Raw genomic sequence first — 21867 nt, forward strand, 5'->3', positions numbered from 1 at the left:
ACTGAAAGGGCCAATCAGGAAGTTTCTGAGAAAGCAACTTATGGATGTTGCAGTCCATAACTAGAGCTCGCCCGCTTGTAGTCCTAAAACCCGAAAATAAATACCTCTGTTTCGTTCACCCATTCCTATGGGGAAAAGAAAGTGACGTTAGCTGATGAAGATTATCTCATAGAACAAAATGTATAAGATCTAAGCATGTGCTTACCACAGACCTTATTCCAAATAAAATAAAATGGTATTTGTCACATGCGCCGAATACAACAGGTGTAGACCTTACTGTGAAATGCTTACTTACAAGCCCTTAACCAACAATATAGTTCAAGAAATAGTAAAAAATAAAATAAAAAGTAACACAATAAAATAACAATAACGAGGCTATATACAGGGGGTAGTGGTACCGAGTCAATGTGTGGGGGTACAGGTTAGTCGAGGTAATTTGTACATGTAGGTAGGGGTAAAGTGACTATGCATAGATAATAAACAGCGAGTAGCAGCAGGGGGAGGGGGAGGGGGGTTAATGTAAATAATCCGGGTGGCCATTTTATTCAGCAGTCTAATGACTTGGGGGTAGAAGCTGTTAAGGAGCCTTTTGGACCTAGACTTGGCGCTCCGGTACCACTTGCCAGGTGCTAGCAGAGAGAACAGTCTATGACTTGGGTGACTGGAGTCTTTGACAATTTTTTGGCCCTTCCTCTGACACCGCCTAGTATAGAGGTCCTGGATGGCAGGAAGCTTGGCCCCAGTGATGTACTGGGCCGTACGCATTACCCTCTGTAGCGCCTTACGGTCAGATGCCAAGCAGTTGTCATACCAGGCAGTGATGCAACTGTTCAGGATTGGTGTTGTCGTGCCCTCTTCATGACTGTCTTTGTGTGTTTGGACCAGGGGCGGTGTGTTCATTAGGGCGATATGGGCGACGTACTGCCAAACGGGAAAAGGAAGGGATTTTTTTTCTAATCAGTTATATCACGGCAACAGTAGTTATCAGTGTTCTAATCTAGACGCCTGATCTGCCACTAAATGTCCAATCAGGCTAAAGTCGTGCTTCAAATGGCCCCGCTCTTTGGGGCGATTTCAGTCAGGTTGAAAATCGCCCAGGAGTCTCTCATAGACTATCATGTAAAAATTTTTTTTTTTCAAATATCAGAGCTTTCAATACAATCTCTATGGGTTCCGGGAGGGCTTGCACTTACGCGCTTTCGTCATACGTAACATAAGTAACCATGAACATAACTAAGAAAAGAGCGGGTAGCAGCGTCAATCAATTCACGCACAACTGTCAAGATGGCTAGCTTTGCGAGGCAAAGATGAAACTGAGGGCTCCACCAACCCTGGTATTTTTCTTGGAATTGTCAACTTTGTGGCACAATTAGATGAGGTGTTTGATGACCATCTTAAAAATGCTAAAGTTTTCAAGGGCACATCAAAGACCATTCAAAACGAGCTACTGGAGTGTATGCTAGCGGTCATGAGGGAACATATTGTGGAGGAGGTGAAGTCGGCGAACTTCGTAGCTATCCAAGCTGACGAGACCACGGACGTTTCTACACAGACACAGCTGGTGCTTGTGCTGAGGTACATAGATAGCAACCACAAAGTGCAGGAGCGCTTTTTGAGTTCCTTCCCATCTCGGAATCAACCTCAGTCTCAATCGCCAGTGTGCTTTTGGAGAGACTGAACGGTCTTTTTGCCAACGACGAGAAAGTCAAACTCATTGCGCAAGCTTACGATGGAGCCAGTGTGATGAGGGAAGAGAAGGCTGGTGTGCAGCAAAAGGTGTGTGAGCATTTCAAGAATGCCCATTACGTGCATTGCTATGCGCATCAGCTGAATTTGATCATGCAGCAAGCTAGAACAGTTTCAGTACAAGTAATCTCTCTCTTTGTCCCTCCCTGTCTGTCTCTTTAACACACACACGCCCAAATCAGTTCACAGTTGATGTTGTTTAAAATAGTTATTTTTCATTTTTTTAAAGAAAAAAAAAATAAAATCAGTTCATGTTCATTTTTACAAATCTATACAATTGGCCAGAATATGGTTGTTCATTTTTACAAAGCCATACAGATAGCTGTGTTTACCTTTTCTAGAAATTATTTTCAAATTCTGTTTTCAGGCAAAATGTCTATCACTGTTCATTTTCACAAATCTATACAAGAGGGCAGAATATGGAAGTCTATAAAAATGTCTTATTACCAATAACTTGCATCAATGTTTTCAGTAGCCTCTATCAAAAGCTCCTGCTTGCTTGTTGTGAATTATGCTCAGGTGCACATATTTCCAATTCAACCATGAGGCCTTTTTGAAGCAAGTAATGTGTATATCAGTATTGACTTATATGCTGCCCCTGTCTTCATGTTGTTGCTGGACATATCTTTTTTAAATGTGTGTAGGTAACCTAAATCATCAGAAAAATTGCCCCCCCTGAGAATTTTTTCAGGAGCCGCCACTGGTTTGACCATGATAGTATGTTGGTGATGTGGACACCAAGGAACTTGAAACTCTCGACCGGCTCCACTACAGGCCGTCGATGTGAATGTGAGCTTGCTCGGCCCTCCTTTTCCTGTAGTCCTCGATCAGCTCCTTATTTTCGCCATTTATCCAAAAACCCTACAAAAACTCCATTCATTTTCCCATAGGCAGAAATGGGCCTACAAGCACGCTGAGTGCAACGATGAAAGCCCACTCTATCTACAACATAGGCTAATAACTAAGTTATAGCCTACATTTTAATGATAAATACCTATTAACTGACACGTTTTCATGTAGCCTGATTATTTAAATAACCAGCCATTGTCTATTTATAACCTAATGCAAACAAACTAAGGAGGCAATGCCAAGCTATTGTGAATTATTTTTTAGCAATTCCATTTACTTTTGATACTTAATTATATTTAAAACCAAATACTTTTAGACTTTTACTCAAGTAGTATTTTAATAGGTGACTTTCACTTTTATTTGAGTCATTTTCTTTTAATGTATCTTTACTTTTACTCAGGTATGACAATTGGGTACTTTTTCCACCACTGCTCATCACATATGCTGCTGCTACTGTTTATTATCTATCCTGTTGACTAGTCACTTCACCCCTACCTATATGTATATATCTACCTCAATTACCTTGTACCTCTGCACATCGACTCGGTACTGGTACCTAGCCTCGTGTATATAGCCAAGTTATCGTTACTCATTCCTTGTGTTATTATTTTTTCTATATTTTTCTTTCTGCATTGTTGGGAAGGGCCCGTAAGTAAGCATTTCACTGTTAGTCTACACCTGGTTTACGAAGCACGTGACACATAAAATTCGGTTTGAGAAGAGAAGAGAAAATAGACTTATTTTTAACATTACTTTTACCATCCCATTAATCGCAGTGACATTGATAACGACATATAGCCTACAGACACTAACTATCCATCATTCATTCGGTTACTATTCCCTCTCCAAAGTGGAAATATTTTCGAGTAGCTCTTCCACTGTCTACGGATGGAGGACCGTGCTGAATTGAGCATACTGTATTCCAGAAGGCGACACTGACTCAGATTTCAAGGAATCTGCTGGATAATGTGGAGATAGATGGGGGATGGATGGATGACTGGACGAAACAGATTAATATAGTGTAAAAATAGCGTACTCTTCTAGAAAAAGACCTCACAATCATGTAGCATTTTGAGGGCGATTGAGGCAATGTGAAATATGCTATAAACCTGAATTATAACTCAAAATTCACATAATCAATCAAAGCTTAAAAGGCAATAGCATTGCTTATGTTCCCGTGAATTAAGGTAATAAAAACTATTTATTAACGTATGCTTTTGATCATAGATACCTAACTTGTATTGCATCCCAAAGGCTATAATCCCATTCAATAAAACAAGCTCCACATCCTTTCCAGTGATGGCAACAACAGTGTTATCAAATAGTTAGATACATGCATGAATTAAAGTCAATGCGCCGTGAAAGAGACTGCACATGTAATGCTCTTGTTAAAACACAATTCATGCACGCTTTAATGGTCGGGGAGCAACATAAACATGCAAACAAACTGTCTGGCGCGCGCAGAGTTTCAATTTACCCTTTCATAATGTCACGGTGGTTTGGTTATTGCATTGTCTATCGGTGATGGCATTTGGAATAAAGATCTATCCTACTACAGTGTCTTTATTGAGTGTTTCCTCACGAAACCCAGACAAAAAAAGACCATGATTTTGTGGATTTTCACGAAATGTAATCCGTAGAATAGTCCTTTAGAGGAAGCATTGTTAACATACTGTATATTTGTATCTATAAGCATAATTGAGAAATTATTTATTTAAATACTTTTTCATGGCATATTTATGACATTCTGGCCTTATCCAGGCCTCCTTTAAGACTCCATAGTGTTTCATCTGTATGTGCTCTGGCTACAAAGCAAACATTTGTGTCATATGAAGCTTTGTCGCTTGCTCTGTAATATAAGTAGTATTTAGACTTCAATAACATTAACATAAATGTAGCCTAATAATTGGGCAGTGCGCGCTCTCTCTCTCTCTCTTTCTCTCACTCTCCCTCTCTCACACACACACACGTGCACACACACACACACACAGTCGAAGGATTTATGTAACATTACTGTGCATCTCATTACTGTGAGCCATCTGAGAAAATCATGCCAAGATTTGTGGTACAGCGGGCTGATGCATGAACACCATTTATCTAGGACACATCACCTAGCTACCTCATTACACACACACACACACACACACACACACACACACACACACATACACACACAAACCGACGCACGTAGAAAAGCGCGCGCATGGATGAGCTCTCTCTCACACACACGCACAGACACTCACACCACACACACGCACACACAGCAAGGATGCTAAACCTGCCACGTAAAAACTTGCGTCCCAGACTGGAGGGAGCTCTAGATGAGCTGACGTCACTTAAGCTCGAGCTGCCACAGTGTGCTCATTCGAGGTCATGTTCTCTAATAAAAGCCGGTCCCGTAAAGTGATTAATTACAGAGTGGCACAGAATTAGAAAAAAGGCTCCCGATGGAAAAAAGCCATGTATTCATTAAGATGATACCATATCCAGTGACTCTGTGCTGTGACTCTCTTCTATTCTATTCTGGGGATGTGGACACCCTTGATAAATCTTCCTCTCTTCATAAGGCTTGTCTCGGTATGCTAATGACTTGTCCGGAATGAACACTAAATGGATTGTGATAACAAAGCTACACTTTGCAGCGTGCTCTGCTCATTCCCACTGGGCACAGACATCAAATCAACGCCTATTCCACGTTGGTTCAACATAATTTCATTGACGTGGAAACAACGTTGATTCAACCAGAGTGTACAGTGGGTTATATGGAATGTCATCAGTTATGCTATAGCCATACTAGCTAAATTATGTTAAGTGTAGTGTATGTTTATAATTAAAGGATTAAATATCAACAAACCAGAGAACTGTAATGAGCAACATCTCTCTTTCTCCCGTTTCTCACACACACACACACACACACACAGACACACACACACGCACACGCACACAAATTAAAACTTAAACAGCACTGCGGTTCAGCAGTGATGGTATGCGCTCAGGAAGCCTGCTGATGGGCTTCTCTACACTCCTTGGTAGCTTTAGGACCGCAGGAGAAGGCTGACAAACAGGGCTGCAGGGGGGAGACAGTTTGCTATTTGAGAGAGATAAAAACTCCACTAATTTCTTAAGTCAGAGCCGTGGGAAAGATGCAGTCATCTTGTGGCGATGAACCGTAACGCACCGCGACGGCAAAGAAACTGTGCCGCCAGAGAAACTAGCCCTGCACTCAACATTTTCCTTCCTTGGGAGAACAGATACGTATCTATATCGCTCTTTCTCGCCCCCTCCCTCCACCCTCTCTCACAGACTTTCTAAGATACAGCGTCTGAATTCAGATGCGGTGCACTTCCAAGGCGAGCATCAGCATCACCACAGCGACTCTGGCTCGGATTGTGTATATCGTAAGAGCGCGTTTTCGTCCTCGGCTGTTTTCGATTCATCTAGTTGATTAGAACCCCCCCCCCCCACTCCCCATATCACCCCAATACATCAGTCGACGAAATTATAGCTGCCTCCCTCCAGCTCTCCGCCTTGGCTTCCCCTTTCTTCAAACCGAACAGAATTTCTGTGTATTTGCCGCATGAGGACGTCCAAGGATTGGAACTCAGTTGCTGGGGTTGCAGCAATTTAGTCTGCCTGCCGCTTGCTCCGATATGAATCTACCATAACGGAATTCGCGTTCCCTTTGAAAATCGGAGAAATCAAAACAGTTTGTTTGCCGCCTCATGGGGGTTAACTTTCGTTTCTGCTGGTCAATAACTGTAGTCAAGTGAGTAGCTGTTATCGTCATCGCTTCAATTCCAAACTGGAGGAGTCGTGATCAACGGGAATGAAATTGAGAAAATCGTCCGAGGGTTGGAGGACGGGGCTGAGTTTAGGTCGGGAACTACGACTCTAGATATTTCCAACTTTGTGCGCAAGACTTTCTCTTTCTATATGGACCGATCAACATCACTGGATATCGAGGCTCTGAAGGTAGGTAGACTACGGGCACCCGGGGGGGGAGACGCTTGTTACACCATCCAGTGCGGTTGTGTGGTGGAGTGTCAGAATTTGTGCGTGGGGTGCATCTCAATATCAGAGTTGTTGCAGCCATGGTATTCTCTCTCAGCTGTGTGATACATTACATCGGCCACATCGGGGATTTAGAATGCATTAAGGTTGAAACGTCTAGAACATGTTGGGAGCTGCTCTGTTTTGGGGGGAATATGCGTAATGAGCCCCCTCCCTCTGTGTCTGTCTCTCTCTCTCTCAATTCATCTCTCTCTCTCTCTCTCTCTCTCTCTCTCTCTCTCTCTCTCTCTCTCTCTCTCTCTCTCTCTCTCTCTCTCTCTCTCTCTCTCTCTCTCTCTCTCTCTCTCTCTCAATTCAATTCAATTTCAATTCATCTCTGCTCTCTCTCTCTCTCTCTCTCTCTCTCTCTCTCTCTCTCTCTCTCTCTGTGTCTGTCTCTCTCCCGTGTCTCTCTCTATCTGTCTCTCTCTGTATACCCCTCTCACAACCTGCGTCCCCTCATGTTCAGTGTTGCAATAATAGGATATAATCTGGGGAGAGTTCCCTCCTGCTCATCGTCTTTATTTATAGGCGCTATATATTAGGCTGCGATGTAACACATGGGGAATGAAAACACATCAAATCAGATTGCGTGCTATCAGCATGTCCATGTTATGAAGGACAAGTGTGCTGTTGGAGTTGAAATGGTGCGTATGAGAACATATGGACCGAATGGTGCCCAGTTTGCGCTCCGATTTGTAAACATACGTCCAGTACATGTCTCTAAGGCTGCGTTTACACAAACAGCCCAATTCTGATCTTTTGCCCAATTATTGGTCTTTTGACCAATCAGATAAGCTCTTTTGACAATAATTGGGCAACATATCAGAATTGGGATGCCTGTGTGAACGCAACTTTAGCGACCCTGTGATCACACTGAAATGTAACCTAGCCGCTGCGTGCACACAGATGTGCAATCCGCCGTTCGGAGGCCATTTGGTATGGTATCGATCCGCGGCTGAAAAAAGACGCGGGACTATTTTGACGCTCTATTTAAATCAGGGAGTGGTTGCCAGACCCAGGTCGGGCAACTGTCTGATGATTGGTTTCATTAATCAAACCGATGATTGCACAGGTCAGACAATCAACGCGAATTAATAAATTGTGTCTGGTTGTTGACGTTTAGATTATGCGTTAATATTCCACATTAGTTAGTGCAGGTGTGCATAATTGTCCCTGACCAGTTCCCATATGTTAGGCTAATGATTACAATCATTCTGACTGTTATGTACTTTTCCCGTTCATGAATGAAGTTGCTAATTGGAAGTTGACATGTATTGGTTTGTTTGCGCTTTTAAGCCTTGAATTAGTATTGGTTGAATTTACACGATAATATTGTGCAATGTTCCCATTGGGGATGAAAGGTCATCATCCCGATATCCATAGTTAGTAAAAAAAAAAATAACAATAATAATAATTGAGATTTGGCAAATAGTTCAAAAGCAAGGCATTAATGGCAAATCACTAATGTGCACTTTCAAATAGTCCCATGTGATAATAAGCAATCAAATATTTGTGTTTGGAAGTCATCCAAGAAGCAAAAAAAGAGGATCCGGCCCATCATGACACCCTGGCCTGGGTTTGTGTGACAGTATCATTCTGCCACCATCCTCTGTGCCAATAACCCAGAGTTTCCCAAACTTGGTCCTCGGGACCCCAAGGGGTGCACATTTTGTTTTTTTGCTCTAGCACTACACAGCTGGTTCAAATAATCATCAAGCTTTGACAATTTCAATCAGCTGTGTAGTGTTAGGGCAAAACCCTAACGGTGCACCCCTTGGGGTCCAGACGACCGAGTTTGGGAAACCCTGCCATAGCCTGTCACAGTTGGCAAGGGTATTATAGCTAAAGATCTGCACAAACAGAACACTCATTCGAGGAAACCCACTTATGTTGGCAAACTGAGCCTTGGTTTGGCTAGCTAGTTAACCTCTCCACTCCTCTCTTAACCTCTCCACCCCTCTCTTAACCTCTCCACCCCACTCTTAACCTTTCCATCCCTCTCTTAACCTCTCCACCCCACTCTTAACCTTTCCATCCCTCTCTTAACCTCTCCATCCCTATCTTAACCTCTCCATCCCTCTCTTAACCTCTCCATCCCTCTCTTAACCTCTCCATCACTCTCTTAACCTCTCCACCCCTCTCTTAACCTCTCCACTCCTCTCTTAACCTCTCCATCCCTCTCTTAACCTTTCCATCCCTCTCTTAACCTCTCCACCCCTCTCTTAACCTCTCCACCCCACTCTTAACCTCTCCACCCCACTCTTAACCTTTCCATCCCTCTCTTAACCTCTCCACCCCACTCTTAACCTCTCCATCCCTCTCTTAACCTCTCCACTCCTCTCTTAACCTCTCCACCCCTCTCTTAACCTCTCCACTCCTCTCTTAACCTCTCCACCCCACTCTTAACCTCTCCACCCCTCTCTTAACCTCTCCACCCCTCTCTTAACCTCTCCACCCCTCTCTTAACCATCCCCCTCTTAACCTCTCCACCCCTCTCTTAACCTCTCCACCCCTCTCTTAACCTCTCCATCCCTCATCTTAACCTCTCCACCCGTCTCTTAACCTCTCCATCCCTCTCTTAACCTCTCCATCCCCTCTCTTAACCTCTCCATCCCTCTCTCAACCTCTCCACCCGTCTCTTAACTTCTCCATCCCTCTCTTCTTCCCTGGAAGGATAAGACTGCCATGAGACTAAGCCTGCGTCCCAAATGGCACCCTATTCACTTTATACTACTATATAGGGTATCATTTGAGACGCACACTAACAGTGGGTTGTTCTCCAGAGTAGTGGTCCCTAAACTTTAGTGCTAGATGACCTGCCTGTTGTCGTATATTTGTGACCCACCAATTCAATGAAACCTGTTTTTCTAGCCACAACCCAATGGCCTTGAGCTTGCCTACATGGAGGGGCCAAAAACTATGCCATTTGAAAACACTCAATCTTGGACCTGATTGTCTCGAAGTAGGTTCACTGATCTAGGATCAGGTCCACCCCTGTCTATTTAGTATAATCTAAAAGGCAAAACTGATCCTGGAACAGCACTATACTCTGAGATGCTTTGTAAGTAAGGCCCCGGGGGGGCTGATATTGATTCTAAACTGTATTCTATTATCAGTTAGATTCATTAGGCCATAGCACACACTATGCCCGGCGCAGTCAAAACATTAGAACATTATTGAATTAGCATTAGCGTGTGTAATTAACATGTAATGGGCTATTGTTTGGATGGAAGTGGCATACACCGTAATTGAACAGAGGGAGGGGCAAAGAGGACTCTGAAAGAAGGCGTGGCTTGAAGAGTAGAGGAGATATAAAGCTAAGCAAACACAAGGCGAGCGAGCGGTGGCCTCTTAGCGGGGAGGGGAGTCATGGCTATATAGTCTAATTACAGTACCAATTCTGGTTAGCTTCTTATCCCCAGGCAAATGTGTCAGTTAAACTCAGAGGAGTTGATAAGATTATTTCCCCTGCTCCATCTTCATCTAAACTGCAAAGAAAGTGCAATTCAATTTACTGGAAAGCTTTCAGAGATGGATACCCCGGGAAGCAGAGAACTTCAAACAGAGTGTCCTGTTCCAAAGGAAATGGAGGGGCGGTTGTAAATTGAAACGCTTGCTAATTAATCAGATCCGATTCAAACCAATGGGATATTTGAGTGATATTGACTTTGAATCACAGCAACATCATAAATTGCCAGATTTTAGGATTGGTTATCTGAACTTTACCTTTGGGGGGTCACATTATAGTTGATATAACGTCACTGGTCAATCCTCGTCATGATTGACAGCTGCTGTGAAAGAGGGGTTAAGATGACGGCTTAGAATTGGTGATGCGGTCAATCCAAACAGTATCCATCTGCGTTTACAGCGGGCTTAAATCTATTGTTTTTCCCTATAGCTCTAAAAGAGCTTGAGTAATATTTGCCTGTGTACTGCTCTCTGTGTTTGTCTTTACATTGCCTGGGTCTTGACTGGAGTTCCATCTGAGTAAGTCTTGCCGACTGACTGTGTGGGTGTGTCTGTCTCCTCCATCCGTTCTATACTTAATTAACTGCGGCAATGCGAAAAGGGCACTCTGATTACAACACCAGCTTCAGCTGCATGTACAGCAGCGCAGAGTATCAAATTATGAATATATATTTGCAGAGGAGGAGACCGTCAAGTAGAACATTTCCCGCGGATAGCCTTCAGCGTGTACTTGGGAACGGCAGGCAATTTTCCCGTGTTGTGTGTGCGCAGGTGTCGAGGAGTTAAACACCTGGCGACGGCGGGAAAAGGTTAACTCCGCACAAGGGGCTTTGTTCCGGATTACCGGATACAATTTCGACATAATGAACTAGGTGATGCAAAAGTTATTGAGATATAAAACGTGGCATTACACTACTACAGGCCCTGATGCATCCTACTGTTACGGCTTCCCTTTCTTTAATTCTCCACTTTAAACCTGCTTGCTGGCTGCTTCCTCCTCTCTTATCACAGATGAAATGGAGAGAGGCTTTAATAGTTGTTTCATTTACACCATTAATCACCCTGTTATGCTATTACTGCTCACATTATTACTGCAATCTTCCAAGAAGCGTTTTTATAATTGCTTCCATTGTTCTAGTAGGGGTGGCCATGGAAACGATGAGACTGCTTGCTTACTGTAGAGTTAGTAACTGGGCCCGGGAACCGTAGGAAGACCTAGGCAGTCTTTAAAGCAATGAGCTTTGAATCATTTCCCATTCGGACCAATTCCACAAACAAATCTCTCCTTTAGCCACGTGTTTGCGTGTGTTTGACCCTCTATGTGGACTGACATTGGTTGTCTAGTGCCGTGACTCTATCTGTCAAGTTGATATATAGTCGTGTTGATAAAGCCCTACATGGGTCTGGAGATCTTCCCGCTATGACCTAGGGAGTTGAGCGAGCGCCATGCATCCTCCAGACGGCCACACTTACCAGCTAATAAAGAGTGATGGTTGATCCTAGCAGCAGTCAGTCAAGCTGCAGGGGGCCCCGGGGGCCTTGGTGAGTAACCACTTTGGTTCACACACCACAAACACTGAAGCCAAGCCATGCATAAGGGGGCACATGTTGAACGCTACTCCCTCCCTCCTCCCCACGGTTCCACCGCCCTGACAAGTTAATAACAGTCAGATCTCAGGCCCGGCCGCTGCCGAGGAGCATAGGGGGACTGGCAACGCCGCGCCCATTCAAGGGCGCTACTGACACCTCATCATGAGTCAAATGGAGCGGGAGTGGCAGTTAGGGGGCGAGGCGGGTGTAAAGTAAGGAGTGCGGCGGCTCGAGATCGACGGACGAGTCGGGGTGATTGAAAGGGCGAAGGGAGAAGAGGGCCTCTCTCACTTTTCTCTAGGTTTTTGGAGTGAGACGATGCGGGGACAGAGAGGGGATGCAACACGCCTCAGAGCAACTAAGGGATGATGGAGTGAGTGACAGTGCAGCCGCTTAGTCAGGATCATGGTTGTGGTCCTCTGTAGCTCAATTGGTAGAGCATGGCGCTTGTAACGCCAGAGTAGTGGGTTCGATCCCCGGGACCACCCATACGTAAAGATGTATGCACACATGACTGTAAGTCGCTTTGGATAAAAGCGTCTGCTAAATGACATATTATTATATTATTATATGGTTGGAGATGAGACCTGACCAAGACAAAGAAAGCCTTGTCTGAGCCAGAACGGCCCATAGGGCAGGAGCTCATCTCCTCTTTCTGTAGCGTGAGGATTTGTATTGGTATTTATTAGGATCCCCGTACTCTTCCTTGGGTCCAAACAGGATTAAAACGAGTACATCACAACAAAGCATAACAGCCTACATCGGAAATAACACAATACATCATACAAGACATTATTACATCATTACTCGACCATTACACATTTACAATACAAAATGTACAATACAACAATACAATACAACAATATTACAATGTTTTTTATTGGACAAGTTTAGGTAGTCCCTCCCCTTTTCTCAGTCTGTTTTGTTCCATTTGGTTCCTAATGAATGCGACCCATGTCCAGACAAAACCAGGTTCAGAGACAGGTCAGGTGGTCTGGATCAAGGATATTGTTCACAACAATGAGAATAAAGAGTTGTTTTATTTCTGCATGAATCGATTCACATTTCCATCGATTCAATCAGCCCAGCTATGTTTACTGTCATACTAAATGGAATATCACTGGGGATCTATTCAAAGACAAAATTGCGTTGTTGTATAATCGCAGATCATTTCCGGACGTTGGTTTTTGATTTAACGTGACCTTAGATCCAACCTAATCAAGGCTCCTAAAGTCCCTCTGTACTGAAGCATCAGGAAGGAAATGTCAAAGCACATTGGTCTGGCTAACGTCCAAGTACTCAGTGAGGATGTCTGGTCACCCCCCCCGACCCCTCCACCCCCCTTCCTCCCACCACATAGTCTGTTTACACCTACCTGGGTCTATTCTTTTCATGTGGTTGTGATTCAGACGTTCTCTTTCTGAGCTGTCTTGGCTGTGTTTGTGTGGCCATTTTTGATGTGCTTTGTTGTCCTTTGTGTTGTAGTTTCACACCTCCGGGATTCTGCCGCTCGTCGCCTCGCCAATGTCCTGAGAATATTCCAGCGACTTGAAAAGGGACTTTATTTATTTGCGCCGTTTGCGCTGCTATTCAAATATTCCCGACAGGCTTTGAAAGCTCTTTGTCAACCAATGTCAAGGCGGTGTGACAAAAAATTGCGTTGTCAGAAATGACAGACATCACTAAAGAAGAAACTAATAGATGAAAACCAAAACTTGTTTCTGTTTTTATTATTATTATTTATTATTTTCCAGACCTGCTTCTCCACTGTATACTTATGAAGGTCATGAAGAAAGAATAAATCACATTTGTTTTCAAAGAATTTGAAATAACCTTTTCAATCAGTCCCTTTATTGGATAACAATAATTGTTTTGTGTAGCGGTTGGAAGGGCATTGACAATTGTTGCTACCAACTCAAATCAAATCAAATTCTATTTGCCACATGTGCTGAAACAATAGGTGTAGACCTTACAGTGAAATGCTTACTTAAAAAAATAGATAAGTAAAAGATAAAAATAACAAATAATTAAAGAGCAGCAGTAATATAAAATAACAGTAGGGAGGCTATATACAGGGGGTACCGGTACAGAGTCAATGTGCGGGGGCACAGGTTAGTCGAGGTAATTGAGGTAATATGTACATGTAGGTAGAGGTAAAGTGACTATGCATAGATAATAAACAGAGAGTAGCAGCAGCGTAAAAGAAGGGGTGGGGTGGGGTGGGGGGGACAATGCAGATAGTCCGTGTGGCCATTTGATTAGCTGTTCAGGAGGCTTAAGGCTTGGGAGTAGAAGCTGTTAAGAAGCCTTTTGGACCTAGACTTGGCGCTCCGGTACCGCTTGCCGTGCGGTAGCAGAGAGAACAGTCTATGACTACGGTGGCTGGAGTCTTTGACAATTTTTGGGGCCTTCCTCTGACACCGTCTGGTATAGAGGTCCTGGATGGCAGGAAGCTTGGTGCCAGTGATGTACTGGACCGTACGCACTACCCTCTGTAGTGCCTTGCGGTCGGAGGCTGAGCAGTTGCCATACCAGGCAGTGATGCAACCAGTCAGGATGCTCTCGATGGTGCAGCTGTAGAACCTTTTGAGGATCTGAGGATCCATGCCAAATCTTTTCAGTCTGCTGTGGGGGAATAGGCTTTGTCGTGCCCTCTTCATAACTGTCTTGGTATGTTTTAGTCTTTCCTGAACATGTAACCTGGGCAGGAAAAAAACTCCAGTCCCCAGTTATAGCTAGGACCAGATCAAGGGGCTTGTGTGTTTGTGTGTGTGTGTGTGAGCACAACTGACCAACCTCCGTTCATAGACAACATATACGCATCCTCCTCTCCAGTCCCCCACCACCCACGAGCTATAATCACATAGCCCATTTTAAACCGATCTCAATTTTATCTCTCAAAAAGTCAAGTTTTCCGATTGGACGAAAGGAAGAAAAGATAGAATAGAGACTATTTTTCTAAAATAACTCTTTTGATGTGTAATAGATATTTTATTGGTCCTTGTGAAGGGCAGCGCTGCTCGGCTCAGCTCGGCTCGGCTGCAGAAATAGTTTTATCTTCTTCCCTATTCAGCCCATTGATTCTCCCCACCAACATGAAAGGCATTGTGCTAGCTCTGGCGGTTTGATGTTTTTGTTCTGCATAGCACTGTATCTGTATGCCTCTATATCTAAACCCCAGCAACATGGACATATTTTGTAACACTACATTACATTTCACCTCAGTAGAAACTGCATGAACTCAATGGGCTGGTTTTCCTGGACCCAGATTATTGTGATTAAGCTTGGTCCTGGACTAAAGATGAATCTCAATGGAAAATCGCCATTGAAAATGCATGACTAATATTAATCTGGGTCCAGGAAAACGGCTTGGTACAGTGGGGAAAAAAAGGAGTTAGTCAGCCACCAATTGTGCAAGTTCTCCCACTTAAAAAGATGAGAGAGGCCTGTAATTTTCATCATAGGTACACGTCAACTATGACAGACAAATTGAGATTTTTCTTTCCAGAAAATCACATTGTAGGATTTTTAATGAATTTATTTGCAAATTATGGTGGAAAATAAGTATTTGGTCACCTACAAACAAGCAAGATTTCTGGCTCTCACAGACCTGTAACAACTTCTTTAAGAGGCTCCTCTGTCCTCCACTCGTTACCTGTATTAATGGCACCTGTTTGACCTTGTTATCAGTATAAAAGACACCTGTCCACAACCTCAAACAGTCACACTCCAAGCCAGACGTGTCCCCCTGCTTAAGCCAGGACATGTCCAGGCCCGTCTGAAGTCTGCTTTTTGGTAAAAACTCAACTCGTCGTGTTTGGAGGACAAAGAATGCTGAGTTGCATCCAAAGAACACCATACCTACTGTGAAGCATGGGGGTGGAAACATCATGCTTTGGGGCTGTTTTTCTGCAAAGGGACCAGGACGACTGATCCGTGTAAAGGAAAGAATGAATGGGGCCATGTATCGTGAGATTTTGAGTGAAAACCTCCTTCCATCAGCAAGGGCATTGAAGATGAAACGTGGCTGGGTCTTTCAGCATGACAATGATCCCAAACACACCGCCCGGGCAACGAAGGAGTGGCTTCGTAAGAAGCATTTCAAGGTCCTGGAGTGGCCTAGCCAGTCTCCAGATCTCAACCCCATAGAAAATCTTTGGAGGGAGTTGAAAGTCCGTGTTGCCCAGCGACAGCCCCAAAACATCACTGCTCTAGAGGAGATCTGCATGGAGGAATGGGCCAAAATAACAGCAACAGTGTGTGAAAACCTTGTGAAGACTTACAGAAAATGTTTGACCTGTGTCATTGCCAACAAAGGGTATATAACAAAGTATTGAGAAACTTTTGTTATTGACCAAATACTTATTTTCTACCATAATTTGCAAATAAATTCATTAAAAATCCTACAATGTGATTTTCTGGATTTTTTTTTCTCATTTTGTCTGTCATACAGTGAGAGAAAAAAGTATTTGATCCCCTGCTAATTTTGTACGTTTGCCCACTGACAAAGAAATGATCAGTCTATAATTTTAATGGTAGGTTTATTTGAACAGTGAGAGACAGAATAACAACAAAGAAATCCAGAAAAACGCATGTCAAAAATGTTATAAATTGATTTGCATTTTAATGAGGGAAATAAGTACTTTGACCCCCTCTCAATCAGAAAGATTTCTGGCTCCCAGGGGTCTTTTATACAGGTAACGAGCTGAGATTAGGAGCACACTCTTAAAGGGAGTGCTCCTAATCTCAGTTTGTTACCTGTATAAAAGACACCTGTCCACAGAAGCAATCAATCAATCAGATTCCAAACTCTCCACCATGGCCAAGACCAAAGAGCTCTCCAAGGATGTCAGGGACAAGATTGTAGACCTGCACACGGCTGGAATGGGCTACAAGACCTTCCCCAAGCAGCTTGGTGAGAAGGTGACAACGGTTGGTGCGATTATTCGCAAATGGAAGAAACACAAAATAACTGTCAATCTCCCTCGGCCTGGGGCTCCATGCAAGATCTCACCTTGTGGAGTTGCAATGATCATGAGAACGGTGAGGAATCATCCCAGAACTACACGGGAGAATCTTGTCAATGATCTCAAGGCAGCTGGGACCGTAGTCACCAAGAAAACAATTGGTAACACACTACGCCATGAAGGACTGAAATCCTGCAGCGCCCGCAAGGTCCCCCTGCTCAAGAAAGCACATATACAGGCCCGTCTGAAGTTTGCCAATGAACATCTGAATGATTCAGAGGAGAACTGGGTGAAAGTGTTGTGGTCAGATGAGACCAAAATCGAGCTCTTTGGCATCAACTCAACTCGCCGTGTTTGGAGGAGGAGGAATGCTGCCTATGACCCCAAGAACACCATCCCCACTGTCAAACATGGAGGTGGAAACATTATGCTTTGGGGGTGTTTTTCTGCTAAGGGGACAGGACAACTTCACCGCATTAAAAGGGACGATGGACGGGGCCATGTACCATCAAATCTTGGGTGAGAACCTCATTCCCTCAGCCAGGGCATTGAAAATGGGTTGTGGAATGGTATTCCAGCATGACAATGACCCAAAACACACGGCCAAGGCAACAAAGGAGTGGCTCAAGAAGAAGCACATTAAGGTCCTGGAGTGGCCTAGCCAGTCTCCAGACCTTAATCCCATAGAAAATCTGTGGAGGGAGCTGAAGGTTCGAGTTACCAAACGTCAGGCTCGAAACCTTAATGACTTGGAGAAGATCTGCAAAGAGGAGTGGGACAAAATCCCTCCTGAGATGTGTGCAAACCTGGTGGCCAACTACAAGAAATGTCTGACCTCTGTGATTGCCAACAAGGGTTTTGCCACCAAGTACTAAGTCATGTTTTGCAGAGGGGTCAAATACCTATTTCCCTCATTAAAATGCAAATCAATTTATAACATTTTTGACATGTGTTTTTCTGGATTTTGTTGTTGTTATTCTGTCTCTCACTGTTCAAATAAACCTACCATTAAAATTATAGACTGATCATGTCTTTGCCAGTGGGCAAACGTACAAAATCAGCAGGGGATCAAATACTTTTTTCCCTCACTGTAGTTGACGTGTACCTATGATGAAAATTACAGGCCTCTCTCATCTTTTTAAGTGGGAGAACTTGCACAATTGGTGGCTGACTAAATACTTTTTTTCCCCACTGTATGTTCACTGGGTTTTCGTCCAACGGTGTATCCGTTCCATTTGGCGCCGTTGGTATGTATCTGTTACATTCTATTTCTTGTTACTTGATGCAGTGCATTATGCCTTAATGACCTTGTAAGCCCTGGATAACTCCATTAGATAAACGCACCAGAAACAGAGCTAACATTCCGTTATGATTTATTCACAATGTGGCATGCAGTCCTTCATAGTACTGCACTTCAGGTTAGCTCAGTTATTTCTCTCTCACTTCTCTCCCATTCTCTACATGCACCCACAGCTAGTCAAGGTGACTTACAAACAGCTCCTCACAAGAAGCTAAAATGTTTGCCATTCATCCAGGCGCACGCTATTATAGCCAGTGTCTCATCTGCATTAGCCAGCTACTTCTCAAGGGCGTTAAAACAGGAGCGGTGACAGATACACATCCGCGAGTAAGTGCAACATATCCACAACAACGATATCTACTACTCTCAGCAACTGTTACAGTGCTGGCTAGAGATACATTTTATCACTCGGGCAGAGCTTCGAGAAATGTTCCGACAACATGGAGGTAGTTCATCCTGGATCAATTGTAAACTGCACAGCCTTTTGTGTTTTTTACTACAACCTGTTAGAAAGCAATGATACTTTATTTATTCTAGTAAACATAGTGTGTATATCTATTGTTAAAGTATGACATCATTCATTATATGACTGTGAGCACTGAGAGGGAAATTGAGAGAGAGATGGGATGGAGGGAGACTGAAGATGGAAAGCGAGAGAGAGATTGGCGACTGAGGGAGAGAATGAGATAGAGAGGGTTTACATGAGGGAGAGAGAGAGCGAGAGAATGAGATGGGTTGATGGAGGGAGAGTGAATGAGGGAGGGAGGGAGGGAGGGAGGAAGGATAGAGTTGCATCAGCCTGGGTATTGTCAGCAGTCACGCTTGTCAGCAGTGCTCTGATCTCGTCTGGCTGATTACCTCTGTGCCATTGCCTTTGAAGACTGGAGAGACAGACAGACGGGCAGACAGACGGCTGCTTTCCTACCACACTTTCCTGTCATCCTCCAATCCGTCATGTTTTTTTTTTTGGTCACAGTGTTCGCATCACGTCCAGGCCCTCTCCCCTCTGGGTAGCACAGGTCGACTCTACACTGGTCTGATTGGGGATTGTGTGTGGGGAGGGGAGGGGATGGGAGAGAGGCCAGTGTGAGGAAGACGCTTGTCTCAGACAGTCAGTGTGTCCAGGATCAGTAGCTGTGTCTGAAATGGGCCCTTGTCAAAAGTAGTGCACAGGGTGGCATTTCAGACACAGCCAGTGTGTCTCAGTAGTCTAACAGGGTTGTAATCCACTGATTGTCTCTCTCTGTTAGTCATTATGCCTGAAACACACTCACAGCCCCAATCCACACACCTGATCTGCCCAGCTCAGTGATTACAGGAACACTGCCTCAGACAACCCTGGTGATGCTGCCATAGAGCACAGGTAATGTGATGGAGGGAGAGAAGGGGGAGAGAGAGAGAGGGGAGGGAGAGTGGGGAGGGGAAGAATACAGTATGTTGGTTGGTGAGAGAGGCAGGAGAGGCGAGTGAAAGACGGAGAGAAAGAGAGAGAGAATATGTGGGAAGAAAAAGTGAGTGAGAAAATGAGGAGATTGAGAGAATGTCAGATGGTAAGAGAGGTAGGAGGTAAGGGAGAGGGAGGGGGGAGAGGGGGAGGAGGGGGAGAGAGGGAGAGGGGGGGAGAAGGGGAGGGGGGGAGAGAGGGAGAGAGGGGGAGGGAGAGAGAGAGAGGAGAGAGGGGGAGGGAGAGAGAGCGGGCATTGGCCCAGCATTGTTGCCTGTGTGTAGAGGCAGGCAGCCCAAAAAAATCAGTGTCACCCTGTTGCTTAGAGACAGATGGTCCCCCCCCGCATGGGGTGAAATGGGCGCCGGGGTGGAGAGGGAGGGGGGAGAGGAGGAGTGGGGAGAGCACCTTGGGGAGGAGAGGGGAGGGCATTGGGGGATAGGCAGGGGTGTACGGGGCAGGGAGAGGTTGATTTATTTTCCCTTTTGTACTTTAACTATTTGCACATCGTTACAACACTGTATATAGACATAATATGACATTAGAAATGTCTCTATTCCTTTGCAACTTTTGTGAGTGTAATGTTTACTGTTCATTTTTTATCTATTTCACTTGCCAATTAAGCCCTTTTAATTGAATTGAATTGATTTTAATTGAATTGATTTTAATTGAATTGAATTGATTTTAATTGATGGAAAGGGGGGGGGGAGGCTCCAAGCTCAAGGGACCTTATAATGGAGATAGAAGAGGAGGAGGAGGAGGATGAAGAAATTGGAGAGAGGGGAGGGCTTTGGGGGATAGGTAGGGGTTGAAGGCGCAGGGAGAGAGACCCACTAGAGAGAGAAAGAATGTCATCATTACCATAGTGGTATATTCTCTGGGGACAGTGGGTTATAGTGGGTCACAGCTGGGGAATTCTGTAGACGACAAAGGCAAACAGTGTAGGATTGTGTAAAGAGATGCGTTTGGTCCATCCTATTGAATACACCAAAGCAAAAGTCAAATATGTACAGTAGGTACTGCAAAGATACAGTATCATGACGGATCTATTTGGATGGAATCTTATATAAATCATACATTTATCTATCCTTGGATGGTAATCGGTAGTACAGTGCTGGCGCAAGCAAGCACTATTAAGTAGTGATGGATTATGTAGCTTTGCTAACGTGAGGTTGAAAATCCTTGAGGATATAGATTCTAGATCAAGCCCCGACATGACTGTTGATTTTCTTTTTCCTGTCTCATCCATGTTGTTTGCAGTAGACGCTTCTTCTGTGTACAGTATATACCTCTCTAGCCCCTCCCTCCCCTCTCTCCTGGCCCTGCGGATGTCTGTGGTAGTCTGGGGGTGGAGAGGAGGAGCAGAGAGGAGAGGGTTCATGATTGGGAGATGATCTATACGACCCTGTCCGGGGAAGGCTGCCTACTTAAACCGACTATTTCACAAAGCATTCATTTACCTCAGACAGATTATATTCCGGCTGCATGTAAATATGTCATCTGGTCGCTGTAGCGAGACCGCTAGGCTAGCACCCCCCCCCCTCTCTCTCTCTCAATTCAATTTCAATTTCAATTTAAGGGCTTTATTGGCATGGGAAACGTGTGTTAACATTGCCAAAGCAAGTGAAGTAGATAGTAAACAAAAGTGAAATAAACAATAAATATTAACAGTAAACATTACACTCAGAAGTTTCAAAAGAATAAAGACATTTCAAATGTCATATTATGTATATATACAGTGTTGTAACAATGTGCAAATAGTTAAAGTACAAATGGGAAAATAAATAAACATAAATATGGGTTGTATTTACAATGGTGTTTGTTCTTCACTGGTTGCCCTTTTCTTGTGGCAACAGGTCACAAATCTTGCAGCTGTGATGGCACACTGTGGTTTTTCACCCAGTAGATAAGGGAGTTTATCAAAATTGGGTTTGTTTTCGAATTCTTTGTGGATCGCTGTAATCTGAGGGAAATATGTGTCTCTAATATGGTCATACATTTGGCAGGAGGTTAGGAAGTGCAGCTCAGTTTCCACCTCATTTTGTGGGCAGTGTGCACATAGCCTGTCTTCTCTTGAGAGCCAGGTCTGCCTACGGCGGCCTTTCTCAATAGCAAGGCTATGCTCACTGAGTCTGTACATAGTCAAAGCTTTCCTTAAGTTTGGGTCAGTCACAGTGGTCAAGTATTCTGCCACTGTGTACTCTCTGTTTAGGGCCAAATAGCATTCTAGTTTGCTCTGTTTTCTCTCTCTCTCTCTCTCTCTCTCTCTGGTCCTGGGTCTCTCTCTTGCTCTCTGTACCTCTTTCTCTGTCTCTCTGTACCTCTTTCCCTTTCTCTCTGTACCGCTTTCCCTGTCTCTCTGTCTCTCTGTACCTCTTTCCCTTTCTCTCTGTACCGCTTTCCCTGTCTCTCTGTACCACTTTCCCTGTCTCTCTGTCTCTCTGTACCTC

The 21867-nt window shown here is 44.2% G+C and overlaps 1 protein-coding gene across 2 annotated transcripts in view; it reads left to right on the forward strand.

The window, feature by feature from the left end:
- Positions 1-5574: 5574 nt before the first annotated feature.
- Positions 5575-21867, forward strand: part of LOC121574693 (zeta-sarcoglycan) — a 270473-nt gene continuing 254180 nt past the window's right edge. The window contains exon 1 of one of the 2 annotated variants that reach the window (XM_045222803.1): positions 5575-6567. In XM_045222803.1, the coding sequence (XP_045078738.1) occupies positions 6529-6567 (39 nt within the window). In that variant the 5' untranslated portion in view covers positions 5575-6528. The remainder of the gene's footprint in view (positions 6568-21867) is intronic. The other variant, XM_045222802.1, reaches the window with a different exon arrangement.

The sequence above is a fragment of the Coregonus clupeaformis genome, chromosome 10 (genome assembly GCF_020615455.1).
Source record: "Coregonus clupeaformis isolate EN_2021a chromosome 10, ASM2061545v1, whole genome shotgun sequence".
Taxonomy (NCBI): domain Eukaryota; kingdom Metazoa; phylum Chordata; class Actinopteri; order Salmoniformes; family Salmonidae; genus Coregonus; species Coregonus clupeaformis.